Raw genomic sequence first — 26,844 nt, forward strand, 5'->3', positions numbered from 1 at the left:
GAGAGGAATTCAAGGCCAAGTGACTCATATATGCTGGTCTTCTTTGCAGGGTTGTGCATTAAAAAGGGAAGAAGAAGAAAGAAAAAGAAAAAGAAAAAAGAAAGAAAAAAAACTTCCTTGAGATAAGAAAACCAGAAGCACAATTTAAGATCTTCCCTGATGATTACTCATTGAAGAGCTATTACATTAAACTCACCTTGAGAAAACTACCTTCTAACCATCACATGGTTTCCCTTGTATCTCAGGCTACAATAGGACTTCTCAAACTTTGCACAACTGACATTTTCAGCTGGATAATTCTTTGCTGTGAAGAGCAACCTTATGCACTGTAGAATGCTTCCTGGCATCCCTGACTTCTACTTACTGGACTCCCATGGCATACTCCTTACCTCTAGCCATAGAAATCAAGAATGTCTGCAGAGTAGCCAAATGTCTTCTAGGGGCAAAAGCACCCTTTACTGAGAAAAACTGGTCTAGGAAAAGAAAGAAACTATATTGTCATGTACACAGCAACATGAATAAGTGTACAATACAGTTTCTGTGACTTCACTGGTTAATCAATATTCACTACACTACTGATGCCAGTCACTACTGGGGTACTGACATATACTGCAAAGGCCAGATAATTAAAACTTAACAAATTTTCCATGATTATAACCAGCATGTGAGGCACTTGGCCATTCAAATAAATGTGATAACTTTTCTTTATTTCAAATTTTAAAAGGTGAAATTTTAGGTGACTTTACTTGTGCTATAATTTTTCATAGGGAACCTATTTCCTCAAACATGAATCAGAAAATAAGTTCCTTGGCAGTACAAACAGTAGCAGAAAGAATAAAAAATAAACAAAAATACAGCAATGGCTTATAAGCCAACAAATGCTATCTCAACCCATGGTAAATCAACAAATATTCCCTGGTTCTAGTCAAATCTGTTTTATAATGACCTATAAATATATTGTTGGACCAAAAAATGTGTAGCTAACATATTCCTTGGACTCATTCTGCTGCCATATATGAATTTCCACACTTTGTTTTAGGCTATTTATATAGCATGTTTTTAAAAGCTTACAGATTTTCAGAATCTAAGAGATGTAAGATGCTTATCTATCAGTTATCCCATATTGGCGCATGCACGCTTTTGCTGTTTTTTTTTGTTTGTTTGTTTTTCCGGTAACTTTAACAACATTTAAGCACATGGCTTGGATTCATATTTCCAATTCCTTTTTTAATATCAAAAAGTGATTCAGTAGAACTATTTAGAGCTGCTGGTGTTTTCTGCCAAGACAATTGGTGATATTCAGTTTACTGATAGCAGAAAGAGTACAGATAATACATATGAAACATTTTCCTCATTATATCATTGTGAGTGAGTTTTTGTTAGAAATAGTTCTGGCTTTAAGAGATAACATTTTTAAACACTTAGAAATCATTAAGAACAGTTTTGAGACTAAATCACTTCTTTCATGTAACTTCTCTTCTAAAAGTTATATACCCTATAATTTCCTCCTTCATTAGAAATCCACCTATGGTCAATCCTAAAGAATGCCTTAACACATTTATTTCGAAAAGAAGATTTATTTTTGTTTTATTTTTGATAGTCATGCCTATTATTGTTATTCACAGAGTCTGCTAACCATGATTATGATTATGAAGCTAAAAGTACCCACTATTCATATTTAAAATGTTTAAGCAGGGAAATGACAATGTGATGTTATTTTAATTTTTAAATAAATTGACAGTCACATTTTAGAAAAATATGTCTTATTACTAGTAGGCTATTCTGTTATATTTTTATCAATAATGTCTTTTTTTAATTTGACTTCACATTTTTATTACAAAGCTGTTTATAGTGATCTAATCCAATTAGTGTAATTATAATTGAAATATTGATAATTGCTCAATGAAAATAACTGCAGTATAAATAAAATTGCTATGGTCTGAAAAGAGATCCACCCCCACCCCCCAACAAGAGAATGGCTTCAGAGAGAACATTAATCAAGACTTTAGCCTAATATAATAATACCACTGTATTTAATAATACTATCTTGGAGTTGAGAGGGAATGATTAAATAAGTTCCTCTGAAATTATCAAGATAGGTAATTTGTATTTTTGTCTGCAGTTTTGGGTTAACTGGTGGCAAATACTGGCCACACTTATCTGCCTACTCCTCCATTGAATTCTGATACCTCTAGGACTTACAAATTGCTTAATTGTCTGTGTTTGAGATAAATGGCTTTAGGGAGTCTATGAATCTTAGAAGATCATTAAATTAGAATATTTGCTAAATATGACTCTGTGGTAATTAAGAGTCATAGACTACATAGAAAAGAATTGAAAAGACCTTAAAAGGATTTAAAAAGATTAAACATACAGGCACAAAGATAAAATGGCATTAATCAGCATATAAAGAAAAGTACAATGAGATGAGGTGGGGATGGTGTGAAGTGCCAATAATAAAATTGAAATAATGGAATAATAATCAAAAAGTTTTTTTGGAGAGGGGATGTATCATAGAGTCTAAAAAAAATAAGGAATATTTGATGGGAAAATAAATAAATAAATAATTTTTGACCATTTGTGTAAGGGAATGATCATTAAGGAACAGTCATAAAACAAACGGTCATGGAGGTACTGAATGTCTATATCTAACTTAAGTGCTTGGCTATTAGAGGCCTATACTCCATCCCACCTGCCAAAAAATAAAAGTGATACTTTATGACAAAGAAAACAAAATTGAAAATGCATTTAGTTTTTTTCTTTAAATTAATGTTATCAAAAATCGATTCACATTGACTTTACTCAGCAAACAATTAGCATAGCTTCTCACCATTACCAATGTCTGCTTTTTGCATCCTGTCCTATCTTTTATTGATGGCTTCTTTATTATTGATTTCTGCAACTCTCAGTAATTTTTTAGCCTTTTCTCTAGTATCCCTGAGGATCATCCAATTAAGAAAAAAATAGGTTCTGCTCTATACTGTTTATTAAACTTTTTCATGAGGGTAATTATTATCTCCCCTAAGGAAAATCATATTAGAAAGTGAGCAAAATAACTTACATATACTCAGCATTCCACAAGTGCTTTAAAGAGCTGCATTCAGAATAGGTATTCTTTTAATATCGGTGAATTACCCAATTAGTTTAAAAACAAAAATGTCATTATTCTCTGTTAGTTAATAACCTAATTGCTCAAGTACATAAGCTGGTTGATTTAATTTTGCCTAATATATATCTATATAGTCACTTTGTGATTTATAATGACCATTTTCTCTTAATATATAAAAACACTAAACAACAGATGAGTCAAGTCCATCTCTTCTACCTGGCCATTCTATAATACACGTGAAGTCTAAATGTTGATTCCAATGAACAAATCATCAGCTACTTTTTTTTTAAAACATATTCCAAAAGTAGCTAATGATTTGCTCATTGCTTTAATTTGTGTAGAAGATCTGAGGCCTTGTACTATGTTTTCTCTGCATCATGAACTTGTCTAAAAAGCAATATATTGAACTTTTGCTTACATAAAACAGTGAGCAAAACCCTGTATGTTGTTTTTCAGTGATGTTTGATAGCTATATTTTAAATATTTGCAAAAGTTAATTCATTATAACTTACTCAATAGGTAATCATAGCTAAAAATAACCTTAAGGAAACTCAATTCACCAGAAAGACAAAGTTTATATTCCTTTGTTAGAGCTAAGTAAATATATTCAGTTATCTGGACATTGTTAGGTTACCTAATGATTCTGGAGTGGGAAAATCATAGTGATAGAATCTTAAATTATAAAAGTAAAACACATCAACTCCAACAAAAAGCCAGTTTTAGAAAAGCTGTCTTCTGCTTGATCTGGAAATCCATAACAAAATTCAAAAGTCAGAAAGAATGAAAAGTGAAGGGAAAGAAAAAATTAATGACGAGTTGTGTTAGACTAGCTATTTAAAAAAAATCTTAGCATTTGTATGACTAATAATACATAAAAAATGTTGGAAGAAATACCCATTGTAAGAAATTGTTATTACTGGAAATATTTACTCATTTACTAAAAAAGAGGAAAAAATGAAGCAGATGTTACATGGTGTTTTCTATCAATAGTATACTGATTCTAAAGATATTCTAGCCCTAACTTTATACCTGAAGCGCTTTGCAAGTGATAGAGATGAAAAAAGGAAAGTTATGTACACCTAAAGAGCATTCTAAACAATACTGACATGCATAAAGTAATTAATTATCCATTACTTACAAAAGTTGTGTTTTCCAATAACAATGTGGTAGCATTTGTTTCTAGATTCAGTTTAATGACATGTCCATTCTCGCTTTTATACACCACATCTGTATCTGCAACAACAAAGATATTAATAATAGACAAACACATTGAGTAGGTAATATAATAACTGTAGAGGAGAAAAGGTGAATAATAAACAGACATGTTAGAATGAATATTGTTAGCCTTTAGTAACCTGAGCAGATTTCTATACTTGGCTCACATTAATCCTCTTCAGTGATCAGGAAGTCCTCCTAGCACATGATCTATTGTGCAATGAAAAAGGTTAGTGAGAAAGTCACTCAGATTTAGTCTAACAAATGAAAATTAATTAAAATATGAAGAATTGGTTGCCCATTCTGAGATGACGAAGAAGGAACAAAGACAAGTGCCTCCAGTTTCTTATTTAAGCTGTTACTGATTAATGATCTAGTTAAACTTGCAGAAAGGGCTGCCAGTTAACCATAACTACACAATTCTAAGGCTACTCATATTGAATCACCCTCATGCAGAGTTTTTTATGTAACCAGTCCTACCACCACTCAGTTGCTATTTAACCTATTTCTCTTTTTGGTTGAGAATTTTGTCTCCAGTATTTTATGTATTGTATGATCACAGATCAAAATCTCTGAAACTGGTAGCATGCCATTGTATCTACTTCTAAACTTTAGAAAAATGATGTCTTCATTTAAAATAATCAAATTGCTTCTGGACAGCTGTTGATTTTATAAATTTTTGAGCTAAATTCAATCACATTCATAAGGAAATTAAATCATCTTAAGAATATCTCAAAAAAAATAAAAAAGAATATCTCAGACTAAAACTATCAACATGAAGAAAAACTGTCAGATACTCACAAGTGTATGTGTCTGTGTGTGTGTCTCTGTGTGTGTGTCTCTGTGTGTGTGTGTGTGTAAAAGGAAGGATACACAAATAAAAGCAGTCATGAGGTTTTTTTTAATATAATATTAACCTCCTTTCCAGTTTTACCCACTAATCTTTCCATGGCATTTTACCTCCCAAATCCCTGCCTATTCTTGGAAGAAAGGCAATATTAAAGAGGATTTGGTCCACTCTTCATAATAAAGTTATAAGTTCCAATCTATCAGAACCTAATGTCTTCATCTGTACAACAGTAAACAAGCATTGCATGAGGGGTTATGAACATGATATAGACATGTCTGACACTTTGGCAGAGCAAGATTTTCTGACCTGTTCTCTAGTAATTACTTTATTATAAATAGTAACACTAGAACTCCTATGATGAGAAGCAATCAATACCAGAAAAAATAAAACTTGTTTTTCTTTTTGTTTGTGTTTCAATCAGAAGACCAAGAGTCCAATATGACTCTCCTATAGAGTCAAAGATGGCACAGAAGGCCAATAGTTCTTTTTGAACTTAATCACATGGGGACAGTGACAAGTTAGAACTGTGGTCTGGGGAATAAGGAAAAACAAACAGTGTTTTAAGAAAAGAGAAAAAAGACAAAGTTACTTCCTGAAGCAGACTGTATGGACTAAAAGACAGTCCTATGTGATCTTTAAAATAAGGCCTTGTAACACCTTCTGGATGTCTTTTATCAGCTATAAATAAAATGAGTTCTTTTTGTCATTAACTTTACCTGTTGTCCTTTCTAGTGATGTTGAACAAATAACAGGTTTATACAAATAATAAATATTTATTTTGATTCATATTCCTTTCCTAGATTCCTTTTCTAGTCATAGTTTATGATCACAGCTCAGTGGCATCGCCCGTCAACTAAATGTTACTCATTTAGTCTTCTTAGCTGATTCTGGTCTCCTGTCTTCCTGATCTCAATTAATGTCTGTTTGAATCAATTGTCCAACCCCAACTAATCCCCTCTGCTATTTTTCTTCACAGCCTCAATCCTGTATATCACTTCTTGATATTAATGAACATCATCATCAAAGATTAGCAAGAAGAGAAAAAAAAAACATGCTTTAACAAATCATTATCGTAATAGTTTAACAATAAATTAGGAGAAAGAGGATTTCCCCTCTTCTACTTCACCATGGAGATAAGTATAGCAAAGTCACTCGATGAGGGGTTCTTCTCTCAGGAAATAAGCACACTGCAGAATTCTAAATAGGAATGAAGTCTGTGGCTTAGTGAGAAAGAAGAGCTTAGAGAGCAATTTTAGTGTGAATGGTGGTCTCTTTTTAATAGAAGAGAAAGAGTAACACATGGCCCCATGAGGAAAGAAAAATCCCTAGGCAGGTGATAGATTGTATTAGGGGTGGAATAAAAAGAAAATAGTTTTTATTTCCCTTAGAGCCAAAGTAGAAGGAAGTGAAGCTTGTTTGAGAAAATAAGTACTGCATTTAATTTTTTAAGTAAATTTTGTTAAATCATTATTCAGACTTGAAAAACATCCAGAATTTGAGATTTATAGATTTACATTTCTATAAGTTTTACTATTAGACTGTCAATGTTGCATTAGTAGGAGACATTGTTTTTTAATTCAAGTGTAAATCTCTAATTTAATATTTAATACAGATTTCTGCATAAATTATTTTAAAAGCATCTAATATCTGCCATTATTAATTCTTCTTAAATTTTTTCTAGTCTTCAGGGTCTCCTATTCTACTATTTGATTTATAATCACTAGCCGAATCTCCCAGTTTTGAAACTCCCATTATTGCATTAATAAATTCCTTCCTGGAACTATATTTCAAAACTGTCACTCCATACTTTGTTTAATATTAGGTAATGAAATATGAGTGAATCAGATCAATGAATAAAGTGTATTAACACAGGAAGATTAAGGTAGGTGTACTTGAAACATACTTAAAACACAGTATTGTGCAAGTCTATACAGTACTTTAATTAAATAATCTTTCTTCCTTTTTCAAAGGAGAGTAAGCTCAATGAAGACTAAGAATCAATTATCCTGAACACATGTTCAATTTAGTCAGTTGTTTATTTTGTTTTTGTTTTTGTTTTTTAATGAAAAGGTATAGCAAAATGCATACTGTCTAGCCTCTCCATCCTGAGCTCCAAGAATACATTTTTGGTGTCTGTTACCTTAAATGATTATTATTGTCATTTCTGTCCAATTCCTTTTTCTAACAAAAGTAAAAACATAGTAATGTATCTTAGTTTAAGATCTTTTAGGTAAATATAACCTTTTATTTTATAGTTCTTTCACACAAAGCAACTAGTAAAGCATTTCATATTACAGTTCTCAATTTACTATTGAAATTGAGAACTGAATCCTCTGCATCCATGTCAACACTCAGGACCAAGAACAATTACCAGCCTATATCCATAAGATTTTACTTTTAGTTGCTGAAAATTCTTGATCATGAAAATAAGTTTGTAAATCAGTATAGAAACTCATTTTTTTCAGGAACTGGCTGAAAATTTATTCATCTAAAACATATCTTCTTAAAACTGAGCAAATTTCTTAATTATCAAACAACTGTTTACTTAATACTGACTTAGAGATGCTTACCTCTCTGTGTCCACCAACTTTAATCTATTACATCATGAAACGTGCCCACCTCCAACCAGAGCTCATTGAAAGACCTGTCTTAATCACTCAATCCTAGACCCCCAGCGCTATACCTATCTCTCCTCAACTCTGCCATCATCTTCTTCTGGACATTCTAAGACTATCAAAATGTTGTCATCCATGATTGCAATAGGTAATAATCTCAGCTTTTCTTAACGAGTTATTTTACAGGTTTTCTAGGAAGCTGACGGTTGACAAAATTCACCTGTCATGCATACTACTAAAAAGTCACCTTATTGGTTACTGTTGATGATTTTAGTAATATAAGCAGGCATTTAATTTTGGCATAATTTCCTCTTAATGTTTCAAAATTAATCTATCATCTATCGCTCTATCATTTATCTACAGGAAGAGTTTTCAAAAAGTGGAAAAAATCAATTATTTGTGACAATTTAATCTAAATATGATCTTCATTTTTTTAAAATCAATTTTTGGTATATCTAAAATAAAAATTCTATAACATAAATTTTTTAAAAAGTTTACACTCAAAAACTAAAGTGAGCATTTTTTAAAAACGGTGAAACAAAATCATGAAATGAATATCGCAGAAAATGCTCAAATGAATTTAGGGAGGATTTGTTAAATATCAAGTTAAGATTTGAAAATTAATTAAACATATTAGTGGTAAATCTAGAATACTGAGTTAATTATAATTGAAACACAACAGGTCCCTCACTCATCTCTTCTAAAACATGGCTCACAACTATGCAAAACTTTCTTCACTTTTTAAAGAGCCCCAAGTTCCATATATTTACCAGAGAAAATTGGGGCCACCAGAAATGCATTTATTGTTCTATTTGTCTATCTCAAAATCTTGCTCTATATACACTCTTCTTTCTCCCCAGACTTGTGGAAAGAGATGATCTTTCTCTTTAGCAAAACAAAAGCTGTTTTGTAAGCAAATCAATATGCTCCAAGTGCATAAATATCTTTGATTTCTGCTATCTCTTGCCAACTCATTGTACTTTTCATAGTGTATATATTTCTTTTCTATATTATTAATGATAATAATCATTTTCATTCTGTTCTTTTGCTCTCCCCCAGGATTTTTCCTTTCACAATACGCCTCAACAAACCTTCTGTATATGGGGTTTTCCCTTATTCTATGTGTCTGCCATACATGTTATTCTCCATAACTCCCTGCATTACAACTTTAGTGTGTATTCTCTTAAAATTTCATATAGATATAAAACACTGAGGGAGAGTGTAGCCAAAAATATAAAAAGTTTAATTTTAGTATACTGAGTTTTACATACTAGCAAGACATTTATGTCACCTAACATAGAGTTGGAAATATAAAACATATATGGGAGAGGTCAGGATTTGAGTTAAAAGTTTAAGAATACACACATATATATGCATACATATATATTATACCTCCTCTATTTCTTCATTTCATATATTAATATTCTTTAAAATTTCTCACTTGAAGGTTTTTTTTGGTTTTTTTTTTTGTTTTTTTGGGGTTTTGTTTGTTTGTTTTTTTTATGTTCACTATGCCTCTAGTTTACTCCCATTACAGTTTAACACATTCTACATAACACTTGGTATTCTCTTATATGTTCCAGAAAGACTCATGATTCCTTAATAATAAAATTTAAAATCAAAGACTGAAACTTAGGTTAATTTCTGTGTGGCTTCAACATATACTTCCATAGTTATTGTCTTCCGACACCCTATAAAATAGTCCAAATCATCTGTTGTTTAGAGTTGTCCACATATCTCAGACTTCATTCTCACTCAATTTTGATTATGACACCCACTAATAAATAAATGCCCAGGTACTATCCAGATTTTTCATCTTTTTCAAAACATTGTTAAATTCCTAAAACTTCTAAAGTCCTCACTCAATCTTTCTCTTTTCTGAATTCCTATACAAGTCATTTACTATACAATCATATAATTCCTTTCAAAAATTTTACTGTCCATTTATACTTAGTTTTGATGTGTTTGTTTGGGTTTTCAATTCCTTTATAAACTCAAGAAAGCACTTATTTCTTGTTACTTTCAGAACTGAAACCATACACATACAAACATCTTACTGTCTACATTAATATGAGTTTATAATTCAACTGTCTGTCATATTATGACTATAATATTTCAGGAAATTCTGACTAGGGAGATGACACTGCAAATAACCTCATCTTTTTTTTTTTTTCAGGAACTTTCTGAAAGCCCACTTACTTGAAAAATGGACTACTCAACTAATGGTCACTAAATAAATATCTCTTTCTCAGAACAATACATAGCTCAACCAAATGACTGCGCTATTTAAGAGCCTCTCCCAAACCCTAACTTCTCTAAATTCACTAATTCTAAACTCCTACAACACATATGTCTCCCAATCCTTAACAACACTTCTTATTGAAATACCTGTCAAACTAGATCCAAAAAAACATACAAGCATCCCTCAATTGCTCTTCCCTATTGGTACGCTTCTCATTCTCAGTCAAGACAGTGATCTCCTTTACCAAAGTGAGCAATAAACTCAGCTGTGCTTTATCATGTTTAATAGGTTATTTTATTAGTGTTTTGGGGTAACCAGTATTCAGCAGTTTGTAACTTCTACAGTATATATAATATGGCACTTATCCCATTGAAGGAGAATCTCAACAAATATTTTTCTCTGCTATAAGATTAAGTCTTTCCACTACTTTTATCATTCATATTTTACTTTTTTCACTGTTATAACTTCATTTAGAAATACATTTAGCACTACTGACAGACTCCCTCTTTGACTGAAATTTAGCTAGGTTCCTTCAGTCTCTCTTATCAATTAGGCCTAGGCCTTGGTTTGCTTTTAGCAAGAATCCTGCTAAGTCAGTTTAGTATTTCCATCCACTGCTCCCCTCACTCTGCTCCTTCGCTATAAATCCTCAGGAATCTTTGCTGTATTCAGAATTGAGTTCAGTCCCTCTCACCCTGTTGGCAATAGTCTTTTCTCTATTCTTATATGAAATCTTCCTTACTATTTTAACAAGGATCAGAATATTTTTTCTCTAAAACAGACTTGCAAATCTAAACTTATGCAAACTATTTTGATAATATTCTGAAATAAATTAAAATTATATATTATAAGTTAATGTAAATTAATTCTAATTAAATTAATGTAAATGATATATGTTGATGATTTAATTAAAATATAAAATATTTCTTATGATTTTTAGTAATTTACATAAATTAAATATAATGTAAATTATATTGTTATATAGATAGTTGATTAGAGATAGAGGTAGATAGAGATAGAGATAGAGATGAGAGAGAGAGAGAGATGAGAGAGAGAGAGAGAGAGAGAGACAGGAGACAGTGAGTTAGTTTAGTATGCTAGACCAGCATTTGACAAACTCTGGCAATGGCTGTGGTCCAAATTCTCACCCACCAAGTTTGGCCAGCAGCCACATTTATTCATTTACATATGCCTATGACTGCTTTTGCACTACAATGGCAGATTTAAAATATTTGCAACAGAGATATTATGGCTCACAGAGCCTAAAATATTTATTACCTAGTCCTTTAAAGAAAAAGTTTACTGACATCTCTGTTAGACTATTAATTGTTTGCCTCATTCAAAGAACACATTTTTTTACTTTCTATATTTATAAACGTTAGCCACTTCATTGTAATGTTCTTTTAATCCCCCAAATATCTATATACTCAAAGAGTTTTGTTTTCTAACTCGGCATGAGAAATATATTTTCCTTAAAATGACTTGAGTTTCTGGTAATATTATAAAGATAGGTATACACAATGAATGCATTTTTGTAAAAAAGCAACCAGAATAAAGGTCATATTTATTTAAAAGTCATCATAACTGTAATTATCAATAATTCATAAAAAGTGACAATCCTATAAATGGCACTTCCTGTGATAGAGCCCTTTTCAGGCTCAATAATAGAGCAGATGATGGCTACTCGACTAAATGGTGTTTCTTTGATTTGTAGCTAAAATATGAATAGCAGCAATTTTCACATGATCATTTCATTCTTCAGATTATTTTTAAAAATGTTCATTTAAGAGGAAAATAAAACACCCCTCTCTAGAATTTCAAATATCTCTTTTCACAAGAAGGTTTGTTTGTACAGTAGTAGCATAAGTACCACTTGTAACTGATTTTCAACTTTCTTCAGTTAAAGCCTTCAGAAATTACTAGGGCTTTACCAAAAACTGTCTTAACTTCAGACACATAATATCTCTGCTTGTGGTCCAGTCTACTAAAGTCAGTAGGCAAAGGGAAGACATAAATAGATCCATGCCTTCTCTTCACCGAGTGTCTCATGTAAAATGAAAATAAATGAAAATGAAAATGAAAATTGGTTGAGTTTCCATTATTGTAAAGGTCTAGACAACTATACTGCAGAGACACATGCAGAAATAGAACTTTCTTTAAAGTACCATGTAAACTGCAAAATATAAAGGAAAAAAATAAGGGGCTAGGCATATATCTAAATTGCTCCTCTATCCTCTAATTTTGTTTTTATTTTGGTCAAACACTAACTTGTCACCATTCTTTTTTCTCATTCTGAAAAGATTCAACTAGGCTAATCTCAGCCTCCAAATATACTTTTGGAGATGGGCAAGTCACTAGCAATCCCATACAAGATGAGAGTTTGTTTGCTTCTTTGTTATTTAATTTTGGGGTTTCACTCTTGTAAGGCACCTCACTCATCTGAAGATATCATCTGGCCCTCATCACATTGCCTGGTGGTGATTCCTATAATGCCATGAGTAATAAACTCTCTCTGTCTCTGACTCAAAGGCCTCATGTTTATATAGATGTTAGTTTTCAAGTAGAGTCAAAGTTCAGATCTTTCACAGCTGCTCACTTAAAAGCTAACCTTCCTCATTTCTAAACATCTCCCCCTTTCTCTCAAGGTTTTAATTTTAATATTAATTTCTACATCACTAAAAAAATGGCCTTAAAGTGCATAGTGACATTTCACTAACTTAATCTCAAATCAAATAATTTTTCATCAAACTTTTTAATTAGAAACTCAAAATAAACCTTAACTCACCATATCAATTTGTGCTTTCAAGGTGCATCATTGACTACCATTTGAAGCTCTGAATTCCATGATTTAAATATCTATATGTGCAGACTTAACTACTAATCATTTAGCTATTTTGTTGTTCTCCTTAGTTCCTTCCTGGCCAGTCCATGTACTTTAGTAAATTTCTATTAACTATGGGCATTGTCCCACTAACAAACGTATTTACTCTCTAATATATCTGATGTAGCTGTGTCCTGATACAATTTCTTGCCATTGGTCTTTCAGTTAAATGGACAGACGAATCCATTACCTTTGCACATCAGGGCCAGCTCACCTTAAATATATTTTCTTATCCTATGAAAATGTTTTTCTAGTTATGCTTAACATCAGCATACTCAATATGACAAAAGAAAATGACATATGAAATAAAAACCCTAATGTTTTGGTTCTTTTTTGATTAAATAGTAATACATATCATTGTAAAAAAATTGTATAATGTTAACATGTCAAGAAAAAAATAACTGAAAATTTTAATGTGTTTAAAACACACAGTTGGTTTTCATTCCTTTATCTTCTCAAAATTTTGAATTAGGCATTATACCCAATCATTAAAAATTCTCCATTGGCTATTTCAAATGCCTTAAATGTTTATCTCAAATTGATGATATAGAAAGAAAACTAAATTGAAAGATGACAATTGGAAACATAGAAGAGAAAAAGTAGCAATACTTAAAATGTAGAAAAAGGGAAATGCATGTGCTGTAGCCATGAGAATAGTTTCACAAAGTAGCACTGAATAATTTTGTTTTCTGATAAACTGATTTATACACCTAAACAACAGATGCTGTGACTCTTCAAATGCATAATGGTATACCTTTACCAATGTCTATGCATTTCAATTAAATCTCTAGACACCAAATTGATCACTGCACTCCACAAAGTATATAATTGAACCATAAGACTTAATGAATAGAAAATTGAGTTGGTTGAATAAAATAGAAGTATTTCATTTACTTAAATAGAAACGACATTGAAATAAGTGACAAAAGAAATGATTAAAAATTCACATACTCAAAGACAATAAGACCTGGGATGAATAACAAATATAAAATAGATGAAAATAGTTATAAGATGATTACCAGTATCAGAAAACTGTAGTTAGTTCTATGGGTAAGTTTAATATATTGAGGTAATAACTTTAGTCAATAGGCTTTTGTTTTTTAAGTTTGGATGAATTGCTTTTCAAGCACATAAAAGCTTTTTAAAAAAACAGTGTTAAAGTTCATGAGAAAAACTCAGATGATTATAGAAAAATGCTGATGAGTCCGAGTATTATAATGGATTTAATAATATCTGTCATATGCCTAGGATGGGACGTAACTTATTTAGCTATAAATAGCTATTATACAAATTGATATTCTTAAAAGAAGATTGATCAGATAAGAATACATGGATAAGTCATTATTACCATTTTCTATTTCAGGGTAGGATCTGGGAGAAAAGCAAAGGACTATTTTTGTTTCAAGTATCAGAAGCCCCAACCCAAATGGACTTAACCTAAAAAGGATTGTATTGTACCTTCAGCTACAGGTACAATTTGATGCAGGGGCTCAAATGAAGTCATCAGGGGCATGAATACTATCTTACAGTTTTCTTTGCAATGGCACTCATCAGACAGGCTTTTTTATTACAATCAAAAGATGACTGTAGCACCTGTAGCCTTTCTAGAAGGAAACATTACAGACTCTCTCTTTCAAGCTCAACAGAAAAAAATAGATTTTCTTTCTAGTATTCACAGTCAGAGATTCACTGCTCTCATTGGTTCTGATTGAGCCAGGTAAGCATTCTTGGCCTGGTTGTTAGGGAATACGCAGGTACAGGACTAAATTTCATGCCTAGTCCTGCTAAGGGTTGGGTATGTGTTGATTTTTAGGAAATAAATTATTTTGTGGACACTAGAAAAGAGTCAAGATTGTCTAAGTAAAACGGACAACAGATTTATTACGTAGTGTATGTACATGGATGATGAATGATTTTATTAATGATGTCATTTATAACAAAAGCAATGCCTCTCCAAACTTACCATATATTGGCATTTCATCACACAGCAAAGTGCAGCACAAGTCATAAGTGTGTATTTGTGTGTATTCATGTGTGGCTATGTGTATGTGTGTAATGGGTACATGGTAGCAGAAGAATAGATTCATAAAGGGAAATATATTTTAATAATTATTAAAATTCTGAGAAAAATTTTTTAGCTTTTTGGGTGTCCTGCCATATTATCAAGTTATGCTTCCCCTAGAGAAGAAATTATTTTGACTGAAATAATAAGACTTTTTTGGCCCATTGGGGAAGCTTGCCAAGAAGAATATGTGCTTTTTCCAGAATGTCTAGTCAGAAATTTATTCTCCTGAGATAGGGAAAAACATTGTTGGCAACTTATCATTCGGGGACTACTGAGGAGATATAGATGTATGCATTGGAAAAATCATAAATATCCACTAAAGTTTTAGGTCTCATGTTGAGTTGTTAAGAGTTATCAGATTTGCCAAAAGAAACCAGAATGAATTTACAAACAAGTCTCATCACTAAGAATAAACTCTAAACATACTATATAAAATCAATTATTTTGTGTTATAACATTACCACAGTAAATGTGCTTTTTATTATTGTGGTCATTTTCCTCAAATTTCCACAATTCTACCGCTGATCATGATTTAAACAAACCTTAAATTCTTGAATACTAAACATCATGAGTAAGTTCAAGGTTTACCCATCCCATTCATCATGATTCCTTTTACACACACACACACACACACACACACACACACACACACACACACAAAATTTATATATAGTTTATATATGTATATATAAGCTATATAGTATAATATATATTAAAAGAAAACATGTTTTAGAGATTTAAGATGAAATCTGACTCTTCAACTCTCGAGCATATTTTTTTACTAGTTATACTCGATCCCTGTCACTTACTTTTATCATCTGAAATATGAAAAAAAAATGTAATATAATGTTAAAAAAATGCAATATCTTGTACAGAGTATGTGTCCAGTAAGTGACTTTGGGTTTGTTGATGATGGAGGTAACAATACTGATTTATTTAGAATTTTTTTTAATTCTCCACATGACCTCTATTCCATCCTTACTGTTATCAGATATTGTCACCAGCCATTAAAAAGTACATGTATATTTCTGGAAGGAAATATTCAAATTTCCTTATTTACCACATTACTTAGAATAGAACTATATAGTTGGTATATAGTTGGTATTTATGTGTATCATTGAATTAATCTCTAAATCTTCCTTTTTTGATCATTGTGTAATCACCACATACAAAAAAGCAATCTAACTGAAAGAAGCTAGTCTAAGAACTATATATTGTATAATTTAATATATAGGAAATATCCAAATAGAAAATTCCATACAAATAGAATGTAGATTAGTGGTTGCCATGGGCTGGCGGGAGAGGAGAATGGGAAGTGAGTGCTAATAAGTACTGGGTTTCTTTTGAAGGGTTATGAAAACATATTGTACATAGATAATAATGATGGTTCGATAACTCTGTGAATATACTAAAACCAATGACTTGTACTTTAAAAGCATGAATTTTTATGGCATGTGAATTTTATCTTCATAAAGTTGTTATTAAAGAATAAAAAATAAGAAAAAAGGGCAAAGATGGCTAAAGAGGAGAAGAAGGCTGACATGCCAAAAGTTTAAAATACAAAACATTTTTTAGATGTCTTTTGACTAAGAAACCAGAATTGTTGTGGAATAGACAAAGAAAAATGTGCTATTTACCTGCTATGTGTTCCAGCTACTCAAAGTAAAGCTAAACTCTTCACCATCTTGGAAATAAAAATCATTTGTTTTTTGTATTATGGTCACTATCTGTAAGTGCAAGCATATCATTTCCCTTACTTCGTACCTTCTCATCTTTACTTTTATTAGTGCAGGGTTCTACACATAGTAAATTATGAATACACTACAAATATTTAACACATTAGTCATACAGATATATTAGATTATCTAATTGCTTTATTAGTAATGTGTATACATTGTTTCCATTGAAGAGTCCTGAGAATAAAGTTGACAACTAATTGGCTCCAAAATATTTTGAACATCTGAGAGGAACCAAAAAGGCAATCTTGTCCTTTCATTTTATCAATGGAAAAACAAGGTCACAGAAAGTTAGGTGAACACAATGAGGAATCAGTAACTAAAATTTGTGGATTAAGATTCCAAATCTAGTCCAATTTCTGCAACACTGGCTATCTTTTAAATAATGACCAGTGCTTATACTGCTTTCTTAAGCTGGCCCTCTATGTATTTTCTCTTTCAACTCGGCTCCCAGGCTTTAAGAATCTGCTTTATGAAGCTAAGAGAGTAATTACTTAGTCATAATTAACCAATGAATGAGCAATACGTTAGTTATGTTATGACATAAGCTATCTTCCCTACAGCTGTTTCCAAGACAGCTTCAGTTAACCCACAGTAGTCTGTTCAGGGAGGCACAGGGTACTAGTGCTCCATCTGCTCTTTAGAGGGAACACACTGATGAGAGAATTACTATGGACAAAGTGAAGCATGCAGCAGCTTACACGTATAAGTGAAATAATAATTTGAAAAGGTATATGCACCCCTATGTTCACTGCAGCACTATTTACAATAGGCAAGATATGGAAACAACCTAAGTGTCCATCAATAGATGACTAGATAAAGAAGATGTGGTACATATACACAATGGAATACTACTTAGCCATAAAAAAATAAAATATTACCATTTTCAATGACATGGGTGGACCTAGACGGTATTATGCTAAGTGAAATAAGTCAGACAAATATTTCCACACTTTATCTTCTAACTCAGTCAATAGTTCACATTTCTCATCTTACTCAAATTACTCTGGGTTTTTTTCAGTTCTCTAAATATGATTTTTTAATACACGACATCGTATTTAATTCAAGCTAACTTTGCACAGATCTAACTTTGCAAAGATGTTCACTTTTATGCAAGAACTGAAGATCTAGGCTTTACAAAAGACAAAAGTTAAACTGTCACTTTACTTTGCTTCTCCAAGCTTAAAGTGAGTTGAAGAATCAGAGAAAACAGATGTCTCTCCTTAAGCATTTTATTTCACTTTTTCTGTCCTCTGTGATCTTTTAGAAATGATGATATGAAAGTCTTTGCACTGAACATTATGTTTCTGCTTCAAAAAGATGAACCTTCCTGTCCCTCTTTCTAATTTGACACTTAACTGTACACATCATTAAGCAGATAAGAGCCACAATCTGTAGTTCCTGCATGACTTCACCTGCATTTTACCTTTATCACATTCCCTTTGGAGCACAGCTGGAAGCACAAATACGATAAAGGGGTAGATAACTGTGTTCACAGATTAAGATATGATATAGAAAACAAGCACTATTTTTTTTGTCATTATCAAAGTGTTCTGATATAACAAGTTACAAGATACACACAATTTTTCAATCTATGGTTAGAACAGTCAATAAACTATGTTTAAATGTTTACCATGTTGCCTGATAATATTAAGGGGAGAAAAAGGCAACTAAAATCTAATCAGTAACATAAAATAATGCAGTACATTAAAAACAAACAAACAAACAAACAAAAAAAACAAAGAAAACAAGCATTTATTAACATTTACAATAGAAAAGGTATTTTTTAGGTGTTTATACTTATTTCATTTAATTTTCACAATAATGGTCCTTTTACATAAGAAGAAAATTTAGCCTCAGGAAACTTAATGAACTGGACTAACATTATATAATTAAGAGAATGGTAGAGCCACAATTCTGATGGGAGACAGACTTTAAATACAATTTGGCATTGAAAGTTGAAATAGATTTTCCAGGGTACACTAGTACCACACCTCCCCTCCAGCACACACCTCGTCCAGGACTAAATGGTGTCCTGACCTGTAGAACACAGGTAGTAGCTGAAAAGACCACTCCTGAACGTCATCACAGTTTTCCAATATGGAAAATAACTGAGGTCTAAACATGACAAATCAGGAGCTTAAACCTCCATGTCTGATCTGCAGGATGCATACTACTGCTTCTTTTAGCCTTGTCAGCATCAGCCATCAGAACCTTCTAATAAACTGATAATAGCAGTACAGTAGCATTTGGCTAACAGTGGAGTGGATCACTGCTTGACTGGTGTACACAGACCCACCTTTGAAGCTCAGCAAGGATGGGTGATAACCCCCATTCAAGAATCTCAAAATTCAGTAGGACCAGCTCAAAGATACTCACTGAAAACCTTATAATCCACTTGTCAAAAAGCCAAAGACAAGAGAAAATATTGAAAGCCACAAGAGAAGCAACTCATCACACACAATCTTATAGATTCTTATAAGATTAGCAGCGAATTCTCAACAGAAACTTTGGAAGACAAAAGATAATAAATAGGCTGATATAGTAAGGTGCCCCCCAAAAAACAATCTCAAGTCAGAAGTCTATATTCAGCAAAATGTCCTTCAAGAATGGTAACACAAATTTCACTAAAAATGGTACATAGGTAAAAAGTTTAGGGAATTGTTAAACAAAGCTAAACATATTTGCCTGTTTATGCTTACTGCAGTGGTATTCAGATTTCCTACTATGATGAAATATTCTGCATAAAATTTATTGTTATTACTTCCACCTTTTTTTTCTAGTAATGGGAGATTTATTAATATCTCATAAAACTGTGGTACACTATTTTTTGGACTTATTACCAAATATAATTTATATTTATGAAAAGAGTTGTGTCAGCTTCTTGAGAGCACTTCATATTTGGTAACTATATTTGCATAAACCTAGTTGAATAATTACCAATGTGAGGGGTCATTGTGTTCAAAGGCCATGGTCAGGATCTGGCTATTTCTTTTGCTTCCAGAATCTCTGTGGCTGAATTTCTAAGCACAATTTCATATGGTCTCTGGTGTTTTTTTCTAATTCCTGTCTCCATGGGTTGAACCCATTAAAGCCTGACTGAGAGGAAAGTGGACCCTTATGATTTCTCACTCACCTCTCTTCTCATATAAAATTTTTGCTTTAGTTTTTAGAGCACCCTGGTGCTAAGATTTAGATTTTTGAAAGAATGCTTGCACTTAAACCTCAAAAAAAAATCTACTGCAATTTAAGAAAGAATTTCACTTTTGTGGTTATGGATATTCAGTGAATAATAGAGTAGTATGTGTTTATAATTTGTATTTTCCTATATAATGATGTATCTGAAGTCACAAATATAAGGAGTGCTGGATAATGGCAGGACTTAGCCATTCCTAGGTTCAAGGACTTAATATCATTTCATAGCACCCTGATTCCAATTCTACTGCTAACAGAAACTTCAGCCTCAACACAGACACACCAGACCACTAGGAATCCAAAATTCTAGGTTATTATCGAGCTTATAGCCCATTAGTAAAATGCTTTCTCTCTTTCTTCCACTATAGTTTTATGAGGCAGTCAATGATAGACCAGACTCCAAGCATTTGCAAGATAATGTTCATGCATGGGCTCACAGCTATAGTTCTATATATAAAATATCACAGGAAAATAACTGTTTTCCATATCTCCCAAAAATAGCACCCTAAAACAACATTAAATAGTTTATTTAGACTGATAAAATTCTTATAATCTAAGTAGATACAGAGTTAGTTTATCTCTTGAGTGTTTCATAAAACTGCACTCTTCATGCTCCTGCGTATTCTCTATGGAAGTCAGCCAGAGAGAACCTTGAAAGACAGAAAACTAATCCTGGAGCCATGGAAGTTTATTCTTGCCCATTCTGAAAAATTGGCCGATATTGATAATTGCTTTAAAAAGTTTACCCCATGAGCCTCATAGGCTTCCAAGAATGTAATTGGGATGAATGGAAGGTTGGTATTAAGCTTGCATCTGATTCTGAGTCAAGAAGCCCTCACTCTTTGACTAGCATCAAGGGAAGCTTCTTTCATTTAGAGAAAACAGATGGGCCATTTGACTACAATGGAGTACATTTTGAGGAACTGTCCCAGTTTGTCTAAACTGATATCAAGTTGAATAGGATTTCAAATAAATAATGAATACCTTTAGGAGTTGAGTTTACTGCTCTTGGCTAAAAAAAAATATATATATAAATATATAAATATATATATATATATATATATATATATATAAAAATAAATAAAATGAATCAACTAAGTATGAGGCATAATTTCATCAAATATGATTTCACAGTACTAATTCCGACCCCTTTTTTCACTAAACAAATGTAAGAAAGCACAGTATTCTATAATCACAAATTTTTTCAGAACGCTTTTAGACCACATTTTCATTTATTATATTAACATATGGTTTTAGTGAAACTCAGCACTTACTTATACTCTTTAAATGGAAACTTAAAATATATCCTGTTGTCCCTGAGACCTCCAACCATTTTCCTGGATGTATTCTCAATCTACATGACCTGCTCAAGAGTGGCAAATGTACGCCTTTCAGAAATTTAGTCAAGTGTTTGAATCTCTTGAAGTTTCAACTTAATGATGACAAAAAAAAAAAAAAAATGTATCCATAAATATCTAAACACTAAAGTGACTGCAATACTTCAGCAACAAAACTCAATGACCATTTATTAAATCTATACTACATACTAGGCACTAAAAATCTATGTGCTAGGGATTCAAAAAATAGGAATAACATCCTCACTCACAGTTCAGTGGAGGATATAAGCAAATAAAATTAATTCAATACAAAGAAGAGTACTGTGATTAAGAGTAAAGACTTGTGCTATCAAGTAAAGGTAATAATTAGCCACATGAACTTTAAAACACTAGCCTGAACTGAAATATACCATAAGGGTAAAATATACACCTGATTTTTAAGACGTAGTATGAAAAAATATATGATATTTCATGTTTAAATACTGATTATAGATTGAAATACTATTTGGGATTTATTGTATCAAACAAAATATAGTAATACAATTAATTTCGCTGTTTCTTTTTTATGATTTAAGGTGTCCTTTAGAAAATTTGAAAATTACATTGCATCTTAACTCATATTAGATTTCAATTGGGCAATACTGGTAGGGACTCTAATGCTAAGCCTGTCTTCAAAACTCATTCTATCACTTACTAGCTGTTAGACCTTAGGCGAGTTACTTAATTTTCATTGCTTCAATTTCTCATGTATAAAAAGAAGCTGATAATAATTACAGTAGTTTACTAGATAGGGTTGTTAGGATAAATAAATAAAACATGTAAGAGGCTACTATTATTAAGTAAGAAAACATGGAGTATTATGTAGGCGCATAGAAAGAGTACCCATCTCAGGCCAGGAGAAGTAAACTCAAAGAAGAATTTGAAAAAGAAAAAAATAATAATGGTTTTACTAAACCTTAATATCAGAAAACTGTCCATAAGAGGGGAAGAGTATTTTCAAAAAAGGGAACAATATGAAATAAAGTCATCAAAACTTGAAAGAACTGAAGAATCATGACCCAGTCAAGGAATTGAAAATGGTTTTCCAAGTATAAGACTGCAAACTTCTTTGCAGCAGTAGTGGGAAGGGAGACTACAGAGGTAGCTAAAGTCAGGTTACTGCATTGCCCTATACTATTCTAAGGAATTTATGGAATTAGGAATTCCCTCTATAAAATTAGCCATGTCTTTGGAGAGTCAGCGGAAATATACAATGAGAAGAATTTAAGTGGAAATACATGATGTCATGTAGATTACTAAAATATTACTAAAAGGATTTCTAAGAAGTAAGGCATGTTTTCTCCTTCCCCACTTTGCTAGCTCTCCAGGCAAGATGGTACCTAGTTACTCTTTTCTACTAATTGAACCTATTAAAGGCCTCTAAAATGTGTGCTCATTTAATATACACAGAGTAAGCAAGGTTATGAAAATGAATTTTGAATTTTATAAATTGGCTATGCCCACCAAAATAAATATTGATGCTCGGATTTATTATTATAATAGATCAATGCCAACACTCATATGTTGTTTATAACATATAAGGACAAAATAGAATTAGACCTACCTCGCAGGTGAAAGAGAAAAGATTAGAAGCTCCTTAGAAAGAGTTCTTCAGGTCACAGACATATAGGTAGTGATAAAAGATAAACTAAAGCACATTAAAATTTTCAAGAGTTTATTTGAGCAAACCCATTCAAAGTGAACAGCACCTAACTGAAAGTGGTTAGGAGCTCTCTGCTGATAGAAGCTAGGGAAAAGGTTTTTATAGAGAAGACACAGAAGCAAAACAAAGAAATGATTTGATTGGCTATAGCTTAAGCTGTTGCCTATTTAGGAAAGCCTAGATGGCTGTTTGTGATTAGTTGTTCTTAAGATTTTTGTTTGTTTTTGTTTTTTGTATTCTAGTGCATTGAATCTCTTAGGTTTTGGTTTGCTTAACAGGCTGCCAGGGCATTAGAGACACCTCAGTCTAACAGCTTCTTTGTTTAATTATTTTAACAGTAGTTACACTGGTAGGCCATGAAGGCAATAACATCATAAGAAAAGTGTCTCTTCTGGAAGAGACATAGTGGGTTAAATTTTAAATATGTTAATAGAAGATAACATTATAGAAGTGAAATAAATACATGTATACATGTGTATATATACAATATACAAAATTTGTGATAAGAGATCCTATAGCAATAAGCAACAGAGAAAAATATCTGAAATAACATTGATTAAAATCATTTTGTTGTCTTCTCTGCTGTTGTGACTGTCCTAGACAGCTAGATAAAAATAGCAGGTCTGTGCCAGCATTCTACGACAGTATCAAGGTGAATTTTCCCAGTTGATGATAACACAATAGCTATCCACCCTAAATATTTCTCAGTAGCATGTTATTAGCATACTTCTCAGAGTTTATCTTTGGCCCAGCTCTTTGTCACACTCCACTTCAGTGGCGAATGTGACACTAGAAGATCAGCACATCTGTCCTTGTGTAAGGCATGCTCTTTCTCTTATGGCAGCAGTGTTCTTCTGCACTCATTAAAGAACCATATTTTTACTCATTCGTGGCTCAACAATACAGACTTTTTTCTATTTATGTATTATTATATTAGATTTTTGCATTTACTGTCTTTCAGGTTTAAAAATTAATGACACAATTAACATTAATTTTGAAAAGAATGAAATTCTAGCTAAGACTGAGATACATCTTCATATAAGTGAGAAATAAAAATAAAAGGAAAATGTAAGAGTATATATTACACTAAATAATTTCTAATATTATTTCAGGACTTAAGATCTTGAGGGCGGTCTATATTTTTACTGACCATTAAATTGCAAACCTGAGGCTGTTTTGCAGAGGGGAACATAGAAAATCAAATTTTAAAAACAATGAGCAACATACAGGAAAGAATGATGCAAAAACAGCCTCAGTGTTGAGAGAGCAGATGGGGAAATGCTCAAGAAAACAATGATGGAATGTGACAGAAGGTATTAAGATCAAAATCCCCACAAACACTCAAAATATTCTTCATCTGGACACAGTTTCTTCTTTTCTCTTTGTATGAAGTGCAGTTGGAATCAATGGGCTTCAACCTTTTCAATCAGTGCCCAGTGAGAGAGGCCTGTTTATGCTTTCCAACATTTGGGCCGTCTACTTGTTCATATGCCCAGGTTTTTTTCTGTGCCATGAAATCCTGGTCCAGGATGAAACTGAAAAAAGATGGTGCAGTAACAGGATGATAAATGAGGTTCACCACAATAAAAGGTTGGGTTGTCCTCTTATATTCTTGGCAAGAGAAATAGATTTACAACACATCTGCCCAGAAATGCATTCTTTTATAAAGTTTTAAAGTCAAATAGCCACGATATACCAAAACACTAACAGGCAAATCTCTTTTTGTTTTTACTTAGGTAATCAAATTCAAAATTCTTGCTTTAGAACAGGGGACTTATATAGATAAGGATTTTACTGTTTGTTGTAACTATAACCAAATGGACATTTTAAAAATTACAAAATAAAAGTACATATTAGGGTGCGACAATTCTATTTAATGAGGTTTCTTTCCCTTACAATAAGATTCGTCATGTTTCACTTTAAAATTGAATTCATCCAATGCACATAAAATGCAATCAAATGTACAGACCTTAGCTGACATCTAAAATTTTAAGGAACTAGTTTTTCAGATAAAACCTAGAGAAGCTAATTTGTTTCAAAAGTAATTTCAATTTATGATTATAGAACTTTTGAAAAGGGGTTACTTCTCTGCACAGAGATAAAATTAAAGTAAAAAATGTTTTAGTTGCATTAGTAGAGATACCTTCTAAATACCAGACCTTTAAAATTGACTGTAAGCTAAAATCACGAAGTAAAAATGACCATCGGTAAATCTGTCATGTGGTTTAATTATCTCAGTCAGATATTTTATCATCACCTAAAATTCAATCAATAATGTTCACTAGATTAAACTGAATTTGAAAAGTTATTTTAGAATACTTTAATTTGAAAATCAATTTAGTCTTTCCTCAACCATTTCTAAAATCACTACTTTATACTTGATTTTTCTTTACAGAATTTTCTTGATTCTCATTTCTTCAAATTCTATTAATGTACATTTAGCAAAATTACAACACAGCATTCAAATAAAGCCCTGATTTTGTTTTCTCAGTTGACGTTTGTAATCTCTCCTGATCCCTAAGGGTTATAATTTTTGTTTATTAACAAAATAACAAATGTTGTTATTGTTCCACATAAGAAAGCTTGCTACAGAAGTCAAAAGTAAATATTTCAAGTGGCATTATTTTTATAACAATTTTTAAAATTTTATTAAAAACATCTTGTATCCTTAAATTTGCCATAATAAATGGTTGTCCAGTTCAATCAGTCCAACAAGAATAGTGAGTATCATGGTCTATTCTCTCCTTTTTTTAATGACATTTAATTTATGAGCATGTTTGTATTTTGTGGGCATATGCACATGCATACATGAAAGTGCATTTATTTGTATGTTCTTCATTTTCACCAGTGCTGTTCATACTTCTCTTTTTCTTCTTTAGCTCTACACTAAATTTCCTTAGGCTTTCCAAGTTTTCTGAGGAACCTTTAAATTTTTATAACAAAGCTAAGCACTTCTTCAGGATAATAATTAAATTTTAAGAAAATGGATGTGGAGAGGTAAATTGTAATCAATGATTCCATCATGGGACAGGTACTTTCCACATACAGGTCATTTCTTTAATAGTATAAAGTCTTTAGGAAGATAATAGTATCACCACCATTTTACCTAGGAGTACACACACCTGGGGAGATCCAGTAGCCTGCTCTCAGTCATACTAATAATTAGAAAAGAACCCAACATTAAACTAGATTTCCAACAAGAATATCTATGCTTTAGTGCAATATCATTGTATTTCAGGATTCTGTGTAAATAGTAGTTATATAAATAGAAAGCCAAATTTTAGATAACTAGGGTCTGATTCTGTAGCCTTTGGAATTTTTACAAATAGAACATGATTTATATTACTTTGTCATCTTAAATGTTAATTTCATTATAAAAAATATTAACACTATAGATCGACATGAAGTTTATTACAAGATACATTTATAAGAAAGAAATTTTGGCAATAATCTTCAAAAACTGAAAAAACTTACTTTACTTTTGATACATCCAATACGAGTGGGTGTTTAGTATAATTTGGGTAATATTAACATTTCTAGAAATGTTCTATTTGTAAAAAATATTTCCATTAAAGCACCTCCCAATCTGTTTTCTGAAGAATGCTACTCTGCAAAATGTTACCTGGTGCTCAAATTATAGGTTCCATGATTTTGAAAGTTTAAGAACACTGTATTATAATTCTCATCTTAGACATTTCAAAATGTATTTTAAAGAATCTGAAAGGTCCCTGATTAGAGGTAAGAAGACAAAGATGTGTATAGATTGAAATTCCCACCTTAGTTTGTAAAGCATAGGTCTATTAATTTTTTAGAGAGAGATAATAATCAGAGATTTATAGACAAAGATCTTGGTGACATTGTTCTAAAACAATGTTTTTCACACTTTTAAATTAGTAG

The 26,844-nt window shown here is 31.9% G+C and overlaps 1 protein-coding gene across 6 annotated transcripts in view; it reads right to left on the bottom strand.

The window, feature by feature from the left end:
* DPP10 (dipeptidyl peptidase like 10) overlaps positions 1-26,844 on the bottom strand; it is a 457,935-nt gene that overhangs the window by 296,989 nt on the left and 134,102 nt on the right. For all 6 annotated transcript variants that reach the window (XM_039872698.1, XM_039872700.1, XM_039872699.1 and 3 more), the window contains one exon: positions 4,248-4,342. In XM_039872698.1, the coding sequence (XP_039728632.1) occupies positions 4,248-4,342 (95 nt within the window). The remainder of the gene's footprint in view (positions 1-4,247; positions 4,343-26,844) is intronic.

Source organism: Pteropus medius, unplaced genomic scaffold (genome assembly GCF_902729225.1).
Source record: "Pteropus medius unplaced genomic scaffold, Ma_sr-lr_union100, whole genome shotgun sequence".
NCBI classification, from domain to species: Eukaryota; Metazoa; Chordata; class Mammalia; order Chiroptera; family Pteropodidae; genus Pteropus; species Pteropus medius.